Raw genomic sequence first — 22,070 nt, 5'->3', positions numbered from 1 at the left:
AACATATTTCCTATTCCAAAAAAGCCCTTAAATTGAATTGAGAAAGAGAATAAAGATAAAAGAATTCAGAGTGAGAGAGAAGAAAGATGAGAGATGATAGAGAGAGAATGCAGAGAGAGAGCAAACTAGAATGCTATTTGGCCCTAAACAGAGAGTACAGTGGCAGAAAACCTGACCACTGTGACTGACCCAAACTTAAGGAAAGCTCTGACTATGTAGACTCAGTGAGCATAGCCTTGCTACTGAGAATGGTCGCCGTAGGCAGACCTGGCTCTCAAAAGACAGGCTATGTGCACACTGCCAACAAAATGAGGTGGAAACTGAGCTGCACTTCCTAACTTCCTGCCAAATGTATGACCATATTAGAGACACATATTTCCCTCAGATTACACAGATCCACAAAGAATTCAAAACAAACCCAAGTTTGATCAACTCCCATATCTACTGGGTGAAATACCACAGTGGCAATATTTGTGACCTGTTGCCACAAGAAAAGGGCAACCAGTTAAGAACAAACACTATTGTAAATACAACCCATATTTATTTTCCCTTTTGTACTTTAACTATTTGCACATTGCTACAACACTCTATACAGACAAAATATTTGAATTTGAAATGTGTTATTTTGGAACTTCTGAGTGTAATGTTTACAGTACATTTGTATTGTTCATTTCACAAATGTTTATTATCTATTTCATTTGCTTCGACAATGTTAACATATGTTTCCCACGCCAACAAAGCCCCTTAAATTGAATTGAGAGAGAGAATGCAGAGAGTGTGAGAGAGAAAAAGAGAGACAAAAGAACAGGGAGGAGGGCCAACAGTGTGCTCATGTGTCATTAGGTCTAATTAAATATGTCTGCCACTGTCCCCAAAGGGCCTCCAGACCTGGCACAGCATAGCCCACACCTACTGTGCGTGCGTACACACACACACCACACCACACACACACACACACCCACCCACCCACCCACCCACACACACACACACACACACACACACACACGGTTAAGACCGTTGGGCCAGTAACCAAAATGTCGCTGGTTCAAATCCCCAAATCTGACATTCTGCCATTGAGCAAGGCAATTAAGCCCCAACAACTGTTCTCAGAACGTCGATGACGTTGAATAAGGCACCCCCCCCACCCCACACCTCTCTGATTCAGAGGGGTTGTGTTCAATGCACAAGACACATTTCAGTCAAATGCATTCAGTTCTGCAACTGACTTGGTATACCTTCCCCTTTCCCACACACACAGCTAGAAGTCTCCCTTATGAACTCACATGCACACACACACTTGGCATGGCTGAACACTTAGCATGGCCATTGGAACAGTTCTATTTGGAAAGCACAGTAATCATCCAATGACCTCACCATTTGGACATTAGCTTGATCATTACACACCACAACCAGGGAGTTATATGAGGAATGACCGAAGCCAATGACTTATTATGGTTCACGACACGGATCAATAAGAAAGGAGCAAGAAGGGGATGGATGAAGCTTGACAGAAGTCTGGTCACCATACAGAACCAAGACAAATGTTTTTGAATTATAACATCTTGGGGTAGCCTACATTCTTTTAGTCTTCTAACCTCACCCACACACCTTCTTTTAGTCATCTAACCCCTCCCACCTGCCTTCTTTTAGTCGTCTAACCCCACCCACCCGCCTTCTTTTAGTCGTCTAACCCCACCCACCCACCCAGCTTCTTTAGTCTAACCCCTCCCACCCACCTTCTTTTAGTCATCTAACCCCACCCACCTGCCTTCTTTTAGTCGTCTAACACCACCCACCCACCTTCTTTTAGTCGTCTAAACCCACCCACCCAGCTTCTTTAGTCTAACCCCTCCCACCCACCTTCTTTTAGTCATCTAACCCCACCCACCCACCTTTTAGTCGTCTAACCCCACCCACCCACCTTCTTTTAGTCTAACCCCTCCCACCCACCTTTAGTCTTCTAACCCCACCCACCCACCCACCCACCTTCTTTAGTCTAACCCCACCCACCCACCTTCTTTAGTCTAAACCCACCCACCCACCCACCTTCTTTAGACTAACCCCTCCCACCCACCTTCTTTAGTCTAACCCCTCCCACCCACCTTCATTAGTCTAACCCCTCCCACCCACCTTTTTTAGTCGTCTAACCCCTCCCACCAACCTTTTTTAGTCTTCTAACCCCACCCAGCCACCCACCTTCTTTAGTCTTCTAACCCCACCCACCCAGCCACCCACCCACCTTCTTTAGTCTAACCCCACCCACCCACCTTCTTTAGTCTAAACCCACCCACCTTCTTTAGTCTATCCCCACCCACCCACCTTCTTTAGTCTATCCCCACCCACCCACCTTCTTTAGTCTAACCCCACCCACCCACCTTCTTTAGTCTAAACCCACCCACCTTCTTTAGACTAACCCCTCCCACCCACCCACCTTTAGACTAACCCTCCCACCCACCTTCTTTAGTCTAACCCCTCCCACCCACCTTCTTTAGTCTAACCCCACCCACCTTTAGTCTAACCCCACACACCTTTTAGTCTTCTAACCCCACCTACCCACCTTCTTTAGTCTTCTAACCCCATCCACCCACCTTCTTTAGTCTAACCCCACCCACCCACCTTCTTTAGTCTAACCCCACCCACCCACCTTCTTTAGTCTAACCCCACCCACCCACCTTCTTTAGTCTAACCCCACCCACCCACCTTCTTTAGTCTAACCCCACCCACCCACCTTCTTTAGACTAACCCCACCCACCCACCTTCTTTAGACTAGCCCCACCCACCCACCTTCTTTAGTCTAACCCCTCCCACCAACCTTATATATATATATATATATGCCATTTAGCAGACGCTTTTATCCAAAGCGACTTAGGCTTCTAACCCCACACACCTTCTTTTAGGCTTCTAACCCCACACACCTTTTAGGCTTCTAACCCCACACACCTTTTAGGCTTCTAACCCCACACACCTTTTAGTCTTCTAACCACACACACCTTTTAGGCTTCTAACCCCACCTACCCACCTTCTTTAGTCTTCTAACCCCACCCACCCAACTTCTTTTAGTCTTCTAATCCCTCCCACCCACCTTTTTTCATCTTCTAACCCACCCAACTTTTTTTAGGCTGTGATAAGTTTGTCTCTCGTAGTCCATCCTCAAGTCTTGCTTGTCTAGCTCTTCCCCCATTGGAACATAGTCCAAGGGGGCGGGTTCAAAGGACAGGAAGTGGTTGGTGTCAAGCATTATTATTTACACTTGCTATTAATTATCTTTGTAAGAGGTGTCGTCGTTCAAGTCTTGAATGGACGCTGATATAGCGGTGGCCAACGCTATAGAGCTAAAGGCGGGCGGGTCTCTAAAAAGAGAAAAGATTCGTCTGCAATCGACGAAATCAAGATCGTATGGACTTTCCTTTCACCTACATCGAGGCAGGGAGAAGACGTTAGTCTTATTCATTGCTTGTCCAGATAATCAACCTTTGACAAGCACAGTCAGAATTTAAGAAAAAGTAGCTTGAAAATTCTATAAAAAAGGGGATGTGATTCGATTCAAGAAAGCTTGTCGTCTTCTGTCTTCCAGGTCAGAACGTCTATTTTCTTCTGTCTCTCCATCCTTCCCTCGTTTTCTCTCGTCGTGACTGTCAGCTAGGAACAATAGAGCTGCTCTAGAAAGGTGTCCAATGAGACGGTGAAAATCGTCAGGGTAAAGCCAAAGATGAAAAAGAGAGAGAACGAGGAATGAGAGAAAAAGGAAGGCAGCAGCAGAGATGAGCCCAGAGAGAGACTGCTCTGCTTGCGGGTCCTCAGTCACGACACGCGCGCGCACGTGGTGGTGTTAGTGATAGAGTTCTCCCGCGCAGCTGTTACCATTCATTCATAGTTACAATCTGAATCTCTGCCCACAAACAGTACTGTACCAGTCAAAAGTTGACACACCGACTCAAGGGTTTTTCATTATTTTTTACTATTTTCTCCATTGTAGAATAATAGTGAAGACATCAAAACGATGAAATAACTTTTAAAAAATCATCCAAAAATATTTTACCAGGTAAGTTTACTGGGAAAACATTCTCATTTACAGGCCCATTCCTCCTGACAGAGCTGGTGTAACTGAGTCAGGTTTGTCGGCCTCCTTGCTCGCACACGCTTTTTAAAATCTGGACACAGGGCTTTGCGATGGCCACTCCAATACCTTGACTTTGTTGTCCTTAAGCCATTTTGACACAAATTTGGAAGCATGCTTGGGGTCATTGTCCATTTGGAAGACCTATTTGCGACCAAGCTTTAACTTCCTAACTGATGTCTTGAGATGTTGCTTCAATATATCCACATAATTTTCATGCCTCATGATTCCATCTATTTTGTGAAGTGCACCAGTCCCTCCTGCAGCAAAGCACCCCCACAACCTGATGCTGCCACCCCCGTGCTTCACAGTTGGGATGGTTTTCTTCAGCTTGCAAGCCTCCCTCTTTTTCCTCCAAACATAATGGTCAATATGGCCAAACAGTTCTATTTTTGTTTCATCAGACCAGAGAACATTTCTCCAAAAAGTATGATCTTTGTCCCCATGTGCAGTTGCAAAGTCTGGCTTTTTTGTGCCAGTTTTGGAGCAATCCTTGCTGAGCGGCCTTTCTGGTTATGTCGATATAGGTCTCGTTTTACTGTGGATATAAATACTTTTGTACCCGTTTCCTCCAGCATCTTCACAAGATCCTTTGCTGTTGTTCTGATATTGATTTGCAATTTTTGCATCAAAGTACATTCATCTCTAGGAGACAGAACACGTCTCCTTTCTGAGGGGTATGACGCCTGCGTGGTCCCATGGTGTTTATACTTGCATACCATTGTTTTTACAGATGTGGTACCTTCAGGCATTTGGAAATTGCTCCCAAGGATGAACCAGACTTGTGGAGGTCTACAAAAAAATTTCTGAGGTCTTGGCTGATTTATTTTGATGTTCCCATGATGTCAAGCAAAGAAGCACTGAGTTTGAATATAGGCCTTGAAATACATCCACAGGTACACGTCCAATTAGCTCAAATGATGTCAATTAGCCTATCAGAAGCTTCATAAGCCATGATCTCATGTTCTGGAATTTTCCAAGCTGTTTAACCTCTCTGCGCACCAAACCCGTTAGCGGGATGAAATTCGACAACATATGGTGATCGCTACATAAATAGTCATATTAAACATTCATGAAGATACAAGTGTCTCACATGTTTCGAAAGCCTAGAATCTTGCTAATCCAACTGCGTTGTCAGATTTAAAAAAGGATTTACTGCGAAAGAATACGATGCGATTATCTGAGGATAGAGCCCCATAAAAACTATTTCAACCAGCACAGGCATAACAAAATCACAAACTGCAATAAAATAAATCGTTTACCTTTGACGATCTTCCTCTGTTTGCAATCCCAATGCTCATTGTTACAAAATGAATGGTCTTTTGTTTGAAAAAATCTATTTTTAAAGCCTAACACGAAACATTTTGTGAACCGCTTGTGTCGTGAATTCCGTTTCACTCCATTTGACGACACACTCTATGTAAATGACTTTCAGGTCATGTTTGGTTTCATTGCAATCAACTGGTTTGTTTGTAAGACAACCGAACCTGATGGGTCATTTCACGGGACGTATTGACTGAAAGAAACCGATTTGAAGACAACAAGTAATGACATCATTGTGCACCAATGATATGACCGCTGTTTCGTTGATTGACTGTATTTTAACCCAATGACCACTGATAGTCTTGAACATTTTATTTCACAGTGACACTTTCTCCAAATGGGAGCCCCCAGTGCCATGGTGTCCATCCCCCACTGAAGCTGGTTCATCCAGCTCCTGCCACAAGTGGTGTTCATCTGCCCAAATTAATTTATGCAGGCATGGATGTGCCTCAGGGCCAAAAGGGCACAGCATGGAGGCGTCGCAGTGTTCTTTGCTAAATGAAGTTCCCCATCACCTGCAACACATGCTTGGTGACCCTCTGCTTTACAGCAGAAAGAGACTGCTATGGCACCTGGCATCAGCAGCACAATATTGTGTAGAGGACTGAGGGTCTTCCAAATATTGAAAGTGTTAATTTGTAAATGTATTTTTTTTTTTTTTTTTTTCTCCATTTTTTTTGGGGGGGGGGTGTGTGTTAGAATACCATTTTGGTATTTTGTATATAGTTATTCCATTCAAAATGTATAACTTCACCAATTTGGCCACTTGGGTACATTTGGGCTACTTGTGTGGGACACCTGGGTGACTTCATGATAAATGTCATGTAGCACACTCATTTTGGAAGTTATCATTCTGAAACTTTGCACAAGTACTGATGCCCTCTTATGTTTTTCACTGAAATTGTCCCCATCATCCCACCTGAATGTTTGTTTTGTCTTGTTCATTTTAAAGTTGATGATAAAACAAAAATGAAAAAAACGTATGGTTTTTGTTATTTTCTTATTTTCTCCAACATTCAATTCACATTTACACAAACTTCAGAGTGTTTTCTTTCAAATTAAATCAAGAATATGCATATCCTTGGTTCTGAGCCTGATCTACAGGCAGCTGGGGGTAGCTGTAAGAGGTTAAAGGCACAGTCAACTTCGTGTATGTAAACTTCTGACCCACAGGAATTGTGATACAGTGAATTATAAGCAAAAAAATCTGTCTGTAAACAATTGTTGGAAAAATTACTTGTGTCATGCACAAAATAGATGTCCTAACCTACTTGCCAAAACTATAGTATGTTAACAAGAAATTTGTGGAGTGGTTGAAAAACGAGTTTCAATGACTCCAACCTAAATGTATGTAAACTTCAGACTTCAACTGTATATAGAAGATAGCCCTAACTGGTAAAAGACCAAGTCCATATTATGGCAGGAACAGCTCAAATAAGCAAAGAGAAACAACAGTCAACAACATCATTACTTTAAGACATGAAGGTCAGTCAAGCCAGAAAATGTAATGAACTTTGAAAGCTTCTTCAAGTGCAGTTGCAAAAACCATCAAGCGCTATGATGAAACTGGCTCTCATGGGGACCACCACAGGAAAGGAAGACCCAGAGTTAACACTGCTGCAGAGGATACATTTATCAGAGTAACCAGCCTCAGAAATTGCACCCCAAATAAATGCTTCACAGAGTTCAAATAACAGACAGACATCAACTGTTGAGATATGGGCCAAGAAACACGAGCAATGGACATTAGACCAGTGGAAATCTGTCCTTTGGTCTGATGAGTCCAAATTGGAGATTTTTGATTCCGAACAGGGTGTCTTTGTGAGATGCAGAGTAGGTGAACGGATGATCTCTGCATGTGTGGTTCCCACCGTAAAGCATGGAGGAGGTGCGATGGTGTGGGGGTGTTTTGCTGGTGACACTGATGATGATTTATTTAGAATTCAAGGCACACTTAACCACCATGGCTACCACAGCATTCTGCAGTGATACACCATCCCATCTGGTTTGCACTTTTTGAGACTATCATTTGTATTTCAACAGGACAATGACCCAACACACTTCCAGGCTGTGTAAAGGCTATTTGACCAAGAAGAGTGCTGCATCAGATGACCTGGTCTCCACAATCCCCCGACCTCAACCCAATTGAGATGGTTTGGGAGGAGTTTGACCGCAGAGTGAAGGAAAAGCAGCCAACAAGTGCTCAGCATTTGTGGGAACTCCTTCAAGACGGTTTGAAAAGCATTCCAGGTGAAACTGGTTTAGAGAATGCCAAGAGTGTGCAAAGCTGTCAAGGCAAAGGGTGGCTACATTGAATAATCTAAAATTATTTAGATTTGTTTATCACTATTGGTTACGACAGGATTCCATGTGTTATTTCACAGTTTTGATGTCTTCACTATTATTTTACAATGTAGAAAATAGAAAAAAAATAATTCAAACCATTGAATGAGTAGGTGTCCAAACTTTTGACGGGTACTGTATCCCCCCCTCCCATTCACAGCTAGTAACCAAATATTTAGAGTTTGAATCCCCAAGCTGCTGTTGTTCTGCCCCTGAACAAGGCAGTTAACCCACTGTTCCTCGGCCGTCATTGAAAATAGGAATTTGTTCTTAACAGACTTGCCTAGTTAAATAAATAAAATATTTGTACATTGAGTATATATGGCTCTTCGTGTGATTTGCAACCTTTGTATAGTAGAACAACTGCAATGGAATACCTCATGCCATTTTGCAGTGAGTTGCGGCAACTCCGACATCGCATGCTAGAATACAGCAACAGAGATGGCACTAAGCAATTTTGAAATTGCCCCCTGTGCATTCTACTATTACAAGTAAGTTGAAAGCCGGACTGATTACAATGAGATATATATATATATATAATTGCCGACCAGTCAGTTTGGGAACCACTGCATGTTAGGAAGCCTCCTCAGGCATAGTCTCGCAAAGCCTCACACTTGGGCGTATTGAGATTCTGAGGCCTTGTGTTTCCCACCTACCACTAACATTGTATGAGGCAAAGCGGGGCCCCTGCCAATCCAATTTTTGTTTTGACATTTCACTCATTAAGAAGGTGATCTTACCAAGGGTGCATTCAGCTAACAGCCACACAGCACCCTCAGTGAAACCCTCTTCTATGTTATTTCAGCAGGATATAGTATTTCTATGGAGTTCTGAGTAATTCATTGACTCAAACATCCAGGGGAAGCGTGAAAGAACGGGAGGTCGGGCACTGCCACTGACTCCCCCACACCAAGGTCACCTTCCTGGGTCGCCCCCGTCCTGGGTAGGAGGAAGAGGCTGGAACGCCTGGAGAGACACAGCCAGACCAGTAACCTTCCACAACTTCCTTTCCCTCCATACACGTATGTACGTGTGTGCATTCTTGTGTTTGTACCAGCTCTGTTAAGGGTGGGACTGCTACAAGCAAGTCGGCGGTAGGGGCCGTTCGTCCAGAAAACAGATCCCAAACAAGGGAGTGACAAGGGAACATAAAGGCAGTCGTTAAAATTCCTCCAGTGGAAACAGGTGTTTTTTTCTGCCCTTCCGGTTTCTCACTCCCTTGGAATTCACTACATACCAAGTGTGTTTATGTTCTGTGACTCTGGGATGCCCTCGTCCTTCCCTCACAACAATCTATAGGCCTAGTACCTCTCTGTTCAGTCAGTCTCTATATCCATTGCTGAACAGACTGGATCTCAATAACACCACCCTGTCGCTGCAGCACTGGAGCCAATATCTAACAGATGTGTGTAATAAAAATCTGGTTGCATAATGTGAGCAGTGTTGGGACAAATAAACAGAGGAGGTTGTATGTGGGTAGGCAGGACTAACAGAAGACAAAAAAGACCCTGGTTGTGGGTTCATTACCTGTTAGGGGGGGGTTCAGGCAGGATTATATCTGAGGAAGTCTGTTCACCTAAGTGGTGTGTTGTTTTACAAGGTAAGCAAAGCATGGGATAAGAAAACTAAAACAAGCCAGATATATGCTAACTGAAGTTGTAAAGTCACAGTCTGCAGGACAGAAACCTTGTGGATAATACCATGCAGAGTAAATAGAAGGGTTTGATGGTGAGTGATAGCAAGCACACATGATCAGTGTCCACACTGACTCCTCAAAACAACACGCCTCACTATTCAGCAGAGTGAGTAAGAGAGAGCAAAGGACAGACGCACAGACAGCGGGGCAGACAGTGTCAGCAGGAGAGAGATAGCAAGAGAGAGCGCGAGAAGGGAGAGGGAAGGAAAGAGCAATCAGGGGCAGCTGTTAGCATCTGGTAATATGGGACAGCAGAGAATAAGAGAGAGAAGGGTGAGAGGATGAGCGAGGGAGGGTGAGAGAGGAAGGGAGAGAGAGGGCGAGGAAGGGAGAGTGTAGAGAGAGGGCGAGGAAGGGAGAGTGTAGAGAGAGGGCGAGGAAGGGAGAGTGTAGAGAGAGGGCGAGGAAGGGAGAGTGTAGAGAGAGGGCGAGGAAGGGAGAGTGTAGAGAGAGGGCGAGGAAGGGAGAGTGTAGAGAGAGGGCGAGGAAGGGAGAGTGTAGAGAGAGGGCGAGGAAGGGAGAGTGTAGAGAGAGGGCGAGGAAGGGAGAGTGTAGAGAGAGGGCGAGGAAGGGAGAGTGTAGAGAGAGGGCGAGGAAGGGAGAGTGTAGAGAGAGGGCGAGGAAGGGAGAGTGTAGAGAGAGGGCGAGGAAGGGAGAGTGTAGAGAGAGGGCGAGGAAGGGAGAGTGGAGAGAGAGGGCGAGGAAGGGAGAGTGGAGAGAGAGGGCGAGGAAGGGAGAGTGTAGAGAGAGGGCGAGGGAAGGGAGAGTGTAGAGAGAGGGCGAGGAAGGGAGAGTGGAGAGAGAAGGGGGGAGAGAGGAAGGGAGAGTGGGAGAGAGAGGGAAGGAGAGGGAGAGGTGGAGAGAAAGGGCGAGGAAGGGAGAGTGGGAGAGAGAGGGCGAGGAAGGGAGAGTGGGAGAGTGGGAGGGCGAGGAAGGGAGAGGGGGAGAGAGAGGGCGAGGAAGGGAGAGTGGGAGAGAGGGAGAGGGGAGGAAGGGAGAGTGGAGAGAGAGGAAGGGAGAGTGGAGAGAGAGGAAGGAAGAGTGGGAGAGAGAGGAAGGAAGAGTGGGAGAGAAAGGAAGAGTGGGAGAGAAAGGGATAGTGGGAGAGAAAGGAAGGGAGAGTGGGAGGGAGAGAAAGGAAGGGAGAGGGGAGGGAGAGAGAGGAAGGGAGAGTGGGAGGGAGAGAGAGGAAGGGAGAGTGGGAGGGAGAGAGAGGAAGGGAGAGTGGGAGGGAGAGAGAGGAAGGGAGAGTGGGAGGAGAGAGAGGAAGGGAGAGTGGGAGGGAGAGAGAGGAAGGGAGAGTGGGAGGGGGAGAGAGGAAGGGAGAGTGGGAGGGAGAGAGAGGGCGAGTGGGAGGGAGAGGGAGAGGGAGGGCGAGAGGGTGGGGAGAGAGAGGGCGAGGGAGGGAGAGAGAGGGCGAGGGAGGGAGAGAGAGGGCGAGGGAGGGAGAGAGAGGGAGGAGGGCGAGGGGGAGGGAGAGAGAGGGCGAGGGAGGGAGAGAGAGGGCGAGGGAGGGAGAGAGAGGGCGAGGGAGGGAGGGAGAGAGAGGGCGAGGGAGGGAGGGAGAGAGAGGGCGAGGGAGGGAGGGAGAGAGGGCGAGGGAGGGAGAGAGAGGGCGAGGGAGGGAGAGAGAGGGCGAGGGAGGGAGAGAGAGGGCGAGGGAGGGAGAGAGAGGGCGAGGGAGGGAGAGAGAGGGCGAGGGAGGGAGAGAGAGGGCGAGGGAGGGAGAGAGAGGGCGAGGGAGGGAGAGAGAGGGCGAGGGAGAGAGAGGGAGGGAGAGGGAGAGGGAGGGGGAGAGAGAGGGCGAGGGAGGGAGAGAGAGGGGAGGGAGGGAGGGAGAGAGGGCGAGGGAGGAGAGAGGGGGGGAGGGAGAGAGGGGCGAGGGAGGGGAGAGAGAGGGCGAGGGAGGGGAGGGAGGGAGAGAGAGGGCGAGGGAGGGAGAGAGAGGGCGAGGGAGGGAGAGAGAGGGCGAGGAAGGGAGAGAGAGGGCGAGGAAGGGAGAGAGAGGGCGAGGAAGGGAGAGAGTGAGGGAGGGAATGAGGTGAGGCTGAGGGAGGGAATGAGGTGAGGCTGAGTTCAGCTAGTTAGGTTTTGAGCAGTGAGAGAGAAAGACAAGGAGAGGAGAAAGAGAAAGGAAATAGAGAAAGGGGGTTCCTTTTCCAGGCACTCTGTTTTGGTAATAGTTCTGTTATATAACTGACATCTGAGATCACTTCATTCTGCACCACATAAGCCCCTAGCCTAATTCACAGAAAACAGATGCCATATCATTCCCCTCACAGTTACGGCCCAGCCCCTAAAACACCAGCAGGCATCCAGTCTGGAACATGGTTCCGGTTACTTGTGACGAAGAGAAAACAGGGAAGAAGAGGATGATTCATGTCATTCTGTCGTATAGGCTAACAATTTAAAAGAAACAGAGAGCAGCAAAGTCAAATTCATTTTGTTATGGTTATTTATCAAATTACAAGAGTTAAGGTCTCTTTAGGTCCCTCTGTCCTCTTCTCTTAACAGAGGCCTCACTGAGTTGGTGCAGCAAAGAAGGCAGACTACACACTGTGGTATATTGCTGTAGCATTAGTTCCAAGGTATTTATTGTAGATATATTGGAAACATTACATCAAGCCTAGTCAGCCTATCACTAGTGGTACAGTATTAGAGTAACTAGTAAAACAGTCACATCTGCTGGAGTGTGTCTATAGAAGAGCAGCCATCCCCATCTCTGATCAATATCGCTGCAGAACCACTATCACTTCTTGAAAGGCCAATCTGTGATTACTACTTCCATTTTTGATTTATAGCCATTGATTCTTTTAGAAAATAAATTATAAATGCTTCATAAGCTTAGTTCAACTGTCTAACCCGAGCAGAACCAAAAATATAAACATGTTTGCTTAACTCCCTAGGTAAACAATAATAATTGTAAACAAACACTGTATAGCCTCAAAACATGGCTAAAACGATCATTTTTGATATCACGGATGGTCAGTCCTTGCATCTATTGCTCTCTGTCTGTGAATTTGAAAGTGGTTACATTTCTCCAGACCCATCTCTCAGCAGTGACACAGTGGTGGGGTGTTCACTTTGTTATTGTTTGAACTGCAGATTGCCCATTTAATACTCCTCTTGTTTGAGTCTTCACTTGTTGAGTCTTATGTAACATTAGGATGGTAAAAGACGGTAGGCAGCCTCTCAACGGGAGCTCGGGGTAGAAGCTGCCTGTACAAACAGATCAGGGATCAGCTGATCTTTTCCTCAATCTGACCCATAACCATAAGATGACCCATAACCTGTAGGAACAGATTAAGGATCAGTTTACCGTCCCTCAATCCAAAACTAAACCATTAGGGGCATACAAAGCAACATTAACCTCAGCCTATATCAGTGTGTCAGTGAAACTTAACCTTACTGCTATACAGCAGACCTAACCTCGGTCCCCCAATATGTTTTCAGTGTTACAACCAGACCCAAGCATCACAGGCTCACTAACAATAGATCCCACAAACTGTATATGAAGCTGACTAGCAAACACACCACATCAGTCAATTAGAACACAACTTGTGGCACAAGCCAAGATAGCACAAAACATAAAAGGGCTATATCCGGTTACATCTCCAGCACCAACCTGAAGTTATGTTTTTTTCAATTGAAGTGCACAAAGGCTTGTCAGTGAGTTTATATAGTGAGAGATTGTGCATGTATGCAAACTATGACAGACTACAAAGGGAAGCACAGCCGCGAGCTGCCCAGTGACACGAGCCTACCAGACGAGCTAAATCCCTTCTATGCTCGCTTCGAGGTAAGCAACACTGAGGCATGCATGAGAGCATCAGCTGTTCCGGACGACTGTGTGATCAAGCTCTCCTTAGCCGACGTGAGTAAGACCTTTAAACAGGTCAACATACACAAGGCTGCGGGGCCAGACGGATTACCAGCACAGGAATGTGCTGACCAACTGGCAGGTGTCTTCACTGACATTTTCAACATGTCCCTGATTGAGTCTGTAATACCAACATGTTGTTTCAAGGAGACCACCCTAGTCCCTGTGCACAAGAACAAAGTCAAACTGCCTAAATGACTACAGACCCGTAAGCACTAACGTCTGTAGCCATGAAGTGCTTTGAAAGGCTGGTAATGGCTCACATCAACACCATTTTCCCAGAAACTATAGACCCACTAATTTGCATACCACCCAAACAGATCCACAGATGATAGAATTTCTACTGCACTCCACACTGCCCTTTGCCACCTGGACAAAATGAACACTTATGTGAGAATGCTATTCATTGACTACAGCTCAGCGTTCAACACCATAGTACACTCAAAGCTCATCACTAAGCTTAGGACCCTGGGACTAAACACCTCCCTCTGCAACTGTATCGTGGACTTCCTGACGGGCCGCCCCCAGGTGGTGAGGGTAGGTAGCAACACATCTGCCCGCTCTGATTCTCAACACTGGAGCTCTACAGAGATGCGTGCTCAGTCCCATCCTGTACTCCCTGTTCACCCACGACTGCATGGCCAGGCATGACTCCAACACCATCATTACGTTTTCAGACAACACAACAGTGGTAGGCCTCATCACCGACAACGACGAGACAGCCTATAGGGAGGAAGTCAGAGACCTGGCCAGGTGGTGCCAGAATAACAACCATCCCTCAACGTAACCAAGACTAAGGAGATGATTGTGGACTACAGGAAAAGGAGGACCGAGCGCGCCCCCATTCTCATTGACGGGGTGGTGGAGCAGGTTGAAAGCTTCAAGTTCCTTGGTGTCCACATCAACAACAAACTAGAATGGTCCAAACACACCAAGACAGTCATGTAGAGGGCACGTCAAAGCCTATTCCCCCTCAGGAAACTAAAATTATTTGGCATGGGTCCAGAGATCCTCAAAAGGTTCTACAGCTGCAACATCGAGAGCATCCTGACTGGTTGCATCACTGCCTGGTACGGTAATTGCTCGGCCTCTGACCGCCAGGCACTACAGAAGGTAGTGCGTATGGCCCAGTACATCACTGGGGCTAAGCTGCCTGCCATTCAGGACCTCTACACCAGGCGGTGTCAGAGGAAGGCCCTAAAAATTGTCAAAGACCCCAGCCACCCCAGGCATAGACTGTTCTCTCTACTACCACATGGCAAGCGGTACCGGAGTGCCAAGTCTAGGACAAAAAGTCTTCTCAACAGTTTTTACCCCCAAGCCATAAGACTCCTGAACAGGCAATCAAATGGCTACCCAGACGATTTGCATTGTGTGCTCCCCCAACCACTCTTATTACGCTGCTGCTACTCTCTGTATATCATATATGCAGTCACTTTAACTATACATTCATGTACATGCTACGTCAATTGGGCCGACCAACCAGTGCTCCCGGACATTGACCAACCGGGCTATCTGCATTGTGTCCCGCCACCCACTCTTTTACGCTACTGATACACTCTGTTCATCATATACAGTGGGGCAAAAAAAGTATTTAGTCAGCCACCAATTGTGCAAGTTCTCCCACTTAAAAATATGAGAGGCCTGTAATTTTCACCATAGGTACACTTCAACTATGACAGACAAAATTAGAAGAAAAAAAAATCCAGAAAATCACATTGTAGGATTTTTAATGAATTTATTTGCAAATTATAGTGGAAAATAAGTATTTGGTCACCTACCAACCAGTAAGAATTCCGGCTCTCGCAGACCTTATGTCATGCAATAAAATGTAAATGAATTACTTAAAAATCATAATGTGATTTTCTGGATTTTTGTTTTAGATTCCGTCTCTCACAGTTGAAGTGTACCAATGATAAAAATGACAGACCTCTACATGCTTTGTAAGTAGGAAAACCTGCAAAATCGGCAGTGTATCAAATACTTGTTCTCCCCACTGTGTATAAACTTGTAGACAAATACATAAAAAAGATCAACAATAAACATTAAATTACAAAACAGTTCAACAACAGAGACAGGGAGAGACGAGAGCGAGATAAGGTGTGTGTGTGTAAGTCCATATGTGTAAGCGAGCATGTAATTGAGTATGTGTGTGTTCAGATATATTTACAGTTCCCATACTTTTTTTTTTCTCGTAACCTGAAGTCCATGTAGAATTTAGTAGTCATAGTGTTATGGAGCTGTCTCGGAATAGCTGTCCATCTATATAGAGTTTGTCCACAATGAGAAAGGCACGATTACCCTTCTCCCTTTCTTGCCTTTGTACCGGATACAGTCTCATACGACATTAGTTTCTCTCCCTTGGAAATTAGTCATTGGGACCATATTTCGTCCCTTTTAGATCCCTTCCGCTGCTTTTGAACAGCTCCTTTTATTGGTGTGTGTTCAAATTTTGCGATGATCGGTCAGGGACCCTTGCTCTCGTCGCTCCAAGTCTGTGTACTCGGTGAAAAACCACCCTGTTTAGTCTCTATAGGAAGTTTCAAGGCGGATTGCATATATTCTCTGATCGCGCCCTCTGGATTATTGGATGCGTCCTCAGGAATCCCAGAAAAAAATGATTTTTACCTTGGCTGTGAGTGCCATATTTTCTCCAAACTCTCCCTCAGCCCTGCTACCTCCTCACACAATTTTTACAGTGTTGCATGGATTCCAGTCAGAGCACTAGCCTCTACTTCAACGGTAAGTAAATCACCCGTGTCTGTAGATGAATGTTTTTCTTTTTTTGTCGGGTTAAAGTTACTTTGTGAGGTCGTCCGATCTTTCCATGATGGAGTAGGTTGTTCCTCCATAGCGTAAAGCTGTTGGTACTCGTCGATTTCCCTCAGGATCTCCCTAGTATCCAGGTTGGCTCTTTACTGCAAGCAGTTGTTTTACGAAAATATAACAATGAGCCTTTCCACGACGAGGACAGGTGTCTGTAGTACAGCCAGCTTGCACTCGCAGAATCCCTGCAAAAAAAAAATGGAACACAAGCTTGCAGTCCCAGCCGTAAGGATAAGCGCGTCGTGGAATCCTTAGCAACAAATCTTTAGTTCTAATTAAAATCGATTTAATTAAAATGTTTTAATATAAACAACAAATCGAATGTAGACAGTTCAATGTTCTGTTGCACGCTCTGATGACGTATATCAGTGTGCCAAGCTTGTAGTGTCTTATGCCCCCAAAGAAATGAACTTTATGTCCTGAATAATAAGCATTATGTTTGGGGCAAATCCAACATAACACGGAGTACCACTCTTTATATTTTCAAGCATGGTGATGGCTGCATCATGTTATGGGCATGCTTGTCATTGGCAAGGACGAGGGAGTATTTTAAGGATACAAATAAACAGAATAGCGCTAAGTACAGGTAAAATCCTAAAGGAAACCCTGGTTCAGTTTGCTTTCCGACAGACACTGGGAGACAGATTCACCTTTCAGCAGGACAACAACCTAAAACAAAATCAACACTGGAATTGTTTACCATGAAGACATTGCATGTTCCTGAGTGGCCTAGTTACAGTTTTGACTTAAATCTGCTTGAAAATCTATGGATGACAGAAACAGCGGTGTGTCTCACCTGCATTAGCTAAGCCGAGACCCCTCTAGGACCTCTTTCCTCAACCCTTTCCTGCTCTCCTCTCTTTGTTTCATCCCTTCTTCTCTCCTCTCCTCCTCCTATCCCTGCCAGGCTGCTGGCACTCTTCCCTCCAAATTACATAAACTCAATCACACAGCTCCTCCACAGCCTACCACTGCTAGAAATCTTCACAGCCTCCAGGCTGCCGCTGATCACACAGTTCCGACATGGAGAGCAATGAGAGAGGGGGACAGAATGTGGGAGAGGGACATCTCTCGGGTACTTTCCAAGTTTCCATACAACGTGTGTTTTTGTGTACATTTATGTAATTATGTAGCCTGAAGTCTACAAATAATAACGTCCCTTTTCACATGGATGACATTAATGGAATGCACTAACCGCAGGTGGGCTCTAAGAATTGATATCCCCAAATAAATGTTGTTCCTCTAACCATGAAAAAACCCTAGGCTTGCACTGCACAGGGAGAAGTGTTAGGCAGAATATTTTCTGAAAGAACCCGATGACTATTCCCCCCATTCTCCCCAAGCTCTAGAAGTTTAGACCCCTGAGCCACACCTTTAGTCATGCGTTAACATACCCCACCTTGCTCTGTTGCCAGGTGTGACAGACAGGACAAGACTGACGACCTGCCCTGCCAGACTGTCCAGACAGTCCCAGTCAATCACACCCTAAACAACCCTGGAGCTAGCATGCTTAACATGACAAACCCTGAGCTGGGCTCCACAACACCCAGGAGCCAGCCAGTCAGACAACCTCTCTGGGGATTGCAGGTCTAGCTCATCTGTGCTCTGCAGTCCCAACCCAAATTTCACAACAGTCAGAAAAGCTGGGACATGGATGAGTTTCCCAGATCTATCCTGCGGGAGAGGACAGTCAAAGCCAGGCCAGCTGCTTTCAATGAAGTGCTGTTGTCTCAGAGAACAGTCAAATCCATCATCCCCACTGACTTGTCTATCCATCCCAGCCCAGCTCAACCCACCCCAGCCCCCCTCTTAGCGGGGAAGCCCCTCCAGGGCACCCCAGCTCCGGGCTCCTCTGCCACATCTGGGCTTCTTTTACAGTGTGATCTTCTTTCAACCAGGTAGGATAGTTGTCAGGTTACTTTACCACAGAAAACACCAGAGCATACAGGCACTCATGCCAGAATTGCATTCATTCATTTACTTCGTCACCGTTCCCACAGAAGAAGAAATAAATGTGATGGAAATCTATGTTCTCATTTTATATTTGCGTCAAATGATGGTGTAAAACCAAAATAATGCTGTCTGGCTACGGCAGTGTGATTCAGTGTGATTACAGTTATTTTCCTCCGTTCAATTGGCCTACAGAGCGGCTGTGAAACTTTAAAGGAAGCTGTGAGGAATAAAGGAATAAATACTTCACACAATGGAGAGCCTGGCCATTAGCATATAACACTCCGTTAAAGTTAAACTGCCGCTATGACACGCACGCACACACAGTGACAACACCCACAAAAAAAAGCTGATAGAAACAAATACTCAAAGAGAGAGATCTTTACCTGACTGTATAGCCATGTCCCTCTTCACTAGAAGGATTAAGTACAACCTCCCTTAAATTTTAGCGATCCATACTCCAAAGAGAACATCAGGAAAGAGAGGCTGCCGGCAGAGTCGCGTTTCCAAGAACAAGAAAGTTTGATGTCGCCCTTCTCTGTTGCAGGATTTCTACACAAGATCCACAAACACAGCGTGTACACACCACATCTTCTAAACACTGGCTGCACCCAACCCTAGCCTGCTGTCCCGGTCCCGGACAGAAAGGGTGTGTGTAGGCCTGTGTGTGAGGCAGTAAGATTTTATATTTTATTGCTCCTTGGATTCAATCCAAGTCCAGCCCTGAGTTCTTAACCTCTCTGGGGCGACTCCTACTTTTTTTTCTTTAAAAAGGCAGGCTTGCAGGCAGAATGTGACTCACTGCTGTTGTTGCTCAGGCAGAAAACAAGGGAAAACACTGGTGCTTGCCGATCTGATCTTCATCACAGGTCCCCTTTCGGCCTCTCAAGCATTAACACTTCTCCCGTCCAGTCTCTAGCGGTTTTCCTCTCTCCCTCACTTTCCTTCCCTCTACAGAGTTACGCATTTCTGCATATTTTGATTGACTCCTTTTCATTCCCCACTCCTCCTCCTCCTAGCCGCCTCCTCTTTCAACCCCCTACGCCTCCAAGTTCTAGATGATCTCAAAAGGCATTATTACACCAAGATTCTCCCACTCTCTCCATTAGGGCTGACCCCATTTAGTTGACTGAGTTTTCTTTAGATGAGCAGTCACATTTTTATGGTGCACAAGACACCGGTCTGATTCGCGCCTATTAGCAAAAAACAAAACAAAAATTCCCACCTTTAACTAGCCAGGTAGGCTAGTTGAGAACAAGTTCTCATTTACAACTGCGACCTGGCCAAGATTAAGCACAGCAGTTTGACACATACAACAACACTGAGTGACACATGGAATAAACAAACATACAATCAATAATACAGTAGAAAAAATACAAATCTATATACAGTGAGTGCAAATTAGGTAAGATAAGGGAGGTAAGGCAATAAATAGGCCATGGTGGCGAAGTAATTGCAATTAGACACTGGAATGGTAGATGTGTAGAAGATGAATGTGCAAATAGAGATACTGGGGTGCAAAGGAGCAAGATAAATAAATATGGGTCTCCAGCTTCAGTGATTTTTGTAGTTCGTTCCAGTCATTGGCAGCAGAGAAGTGGAAGGAAAGGCGGCCAAAGTAGGAATTGGCTTTGGGGGTGACCAGTGAGATATACCTGCTGGAGCGTGTGCTTCGGGTGGGTTGGTGACCAGTGAGCTGAGCTAAGGCGGGGCTTTACCTAGCAGAGACTTGTAGATGACCTGGAGCCAGTGGGTTTGGTGACGAGTATGAAGCGATGGCCAGCCAACGAGAGCGTACATGTTGCAGTGGTGGGTAATATATGGGGCTTTGGTGACAAAACAGATGGCACTGTGATAGACTGCATCCAATTTGTTGAGTAGAGTGTTGGAGGCTATTTTATAGATGACATCGCCGAAGTCGAGGATCGGTAGGATGGTCAGTTTTACTAGGGTATGTTTGGCAGCATGAGTGAAGGTTGCTTAGTTGTGAAATAGGAAGCCGATGCTAGATTTAATTTTGGATTGGAGATGCTTAATGGGAGTATGAAAGGAGAGTTTACAGTCTAGCCAGACACCTAGGTATTTGTAGTTGTTCACATATTCTAAGTCAGAACCGTCCAGAGAAGTCATGCTGGACGAGCGGGCAGGTGCAGGGAGGCAACAATGCGGTGGAGGCAGCAGCAGCAGAGACGAGGAAACAGCCCTTGCCTTAGCTTAATTGCCTAAGAAAATGAGGAAACACTAACTTAATTAGCTCTATAATCAATAGCCTAACTGTTAAAATGTGCCTGGCTTTAAAAATCATCGATATACAGTGCATTCGGAAACTATTCAGACCCATTCCCATTTTCCACATTTTATTACGTTACAAACTTGTTCTAAAATGAATTTTAAAAATTCCTCAATCTACACATAATACAAAATAATGATGTGTTTTTTTATATACATGTATACATTTGTGAAAATGCATTTTTTTAAAAACATTTTGCTTTGTGTGTAGAATGATGGAAAAAATGATTTAATCCATTTTAGAAGAAGGCTGTAATGTAACAAAATGTGGAACAAATCAAGGCGTCTGAATACTTTGAATACACTGTATATATACAGAAATAAGTCAGGGCGTGCTTCTGTTTCCTGTTTGAGTGTTTGTTTAATGGCCTACTGATTCCGTGAGCAGCAAGCCTCATGCAACGGCAAAATACTGGCTAAAGCAATTTCAGATTCAGCACCCGTTTGTCACACATAATATGCACGCATCTCTCGCTCCTATGCCCTTCTCCTTCTGATTATTATTATTAAAATTATTATTATGATCATCATTAAAAAAATAAGTAATGTCGTTATCATTAGTAGGCTTTGTATAAGTAGCCTTGTATAACCACCATCGAGCTGTAGACCTAAGCGTGTGTCCTATTCAGTCTTAACACCGTAACTTTAAATATATAAGCTTTTGTATCAATCACTCATTCTTTCATGCCATCACACAGCATATGAGACATTCATGCTCTGAAATGCAATCAAGCATTTTAGTTTTAAAATTAAATAACAAAGGAAACTTTAAAAATGTGTCTAAACAATAAATAAACTGCAATTCACAAACGCATGCAACTGTTTTTAGTCTGCTGTAATAAAGGCATATATGAAATTGTTAGAACAGACTACACTTATTTAGTGTTGTCTACATTGTTTGAAATAGTCCGAAAAAATTATAATATTGTAATCTACAGCAACTGTTTGGCACACACAATACTCACGCAACCCTTTCCCTCCTGAGCAACCAGTAAACATTCGCCCATTTCGAGTTTCTTTTTCACATCTTCCACATCCGTTTTGCTGTCACATGTTACTATGTTCGGAGTTTGTACATAACCAATTTATTGATGTGATTATGATAGGCTATAGGTCAGACCCTATCGTCACATGTATGCGTTGCTTACATGTTTCACGTAAAGAGAGCAAGGGTTGAGGGAATAGATCTTTTCAGTGAGAAAAAAGTAAGAAACTAAATGGCTGAAATGATGTTGCTGCTTCAGCATGGACAGCGCAATAAACACTTGCTGAGCTGTGGTGCCTTTTCGCTGCAGTAGGGAGGAAAGTGAGACAACGTTCGCCAGTCCCACAGGCACTAGCTGTCATTTTTTTTTTTTTTTTTTTTTAAACATAGGGTGACCATCGGGCTTTTACGTCATTTGTGTGTCTTAATTATTTCATCAAATGGTGTGCTTAAAGCATCAAACAAGCTCAATGCATATGTAGTTGATTTTATTCAAATATATTCTGTCTATATATGGAAAAATAAGGTTAGACATTTAGACCAATCAAACAACAGACCAGCCCTACTCTCCATTATTACACCCTGTTCTCCCTACTCCCTGTTATTACACCGTTCTCCCCTACTCTCCATTATTACACCCCGTTCTCCCACTCTCTCCACC

At 45.1% G+C, this 22,070-nt stretch overlaps 1 protein-coding gene across 7 annotated transcripts in view; it reads right to left on the bottom strand.

The window, feature by feature from the left end:
* The window catches only part of LOC124038518 (myocardin-related transcription factor A-like), a 65,626-nt gene that overhangs the window by 17,992 nt on the left and 25,564 nt on the right, over window positions 1–22,070 (bottom strand). The window contains exon 1 of one of the 7 annotated variants that reach the window (XM_046354513.1): window positions 18,522–18,822. The exons of the other annotated variants lie outside the window; for them this stretch is intronic. Coding sequence (XP_046210469.1) covers window positions 18,522–18,537 — 16 coding nt within the window. The 5' untranslated portion in view covers window positions 18,538–18,822. Of the gene's footprint in view, window positions 1–18,521; window positions 18,823–22,070 lie in introns of those variants that run through there. 7 annotated transcript variants of the gene reach the window in all.

Source organism: Oncorhynchus gorbuscha, linkage group LG06 (assembly GCF_021184085.1).
Source record: "Oncorhynchus gorbuscha isolate QuinsamMale2020 ecotype Even-year linkage group LG06, OgorEven_v1.0, whole genome shotgun sequence".
NCBI classification, from domain to species: domain Eukaryota; kingdom Metazoa; phylum Chordata; class Actinopteri; order Salmoniformes; family Salmonidae; genus Oncorhynchus; species Oncorhynchus gorbuscha.
Note: the sequence above shows the minus strand (reverse complement) of the source record. Positions and strands in the feature narration are given on the sequence as shown.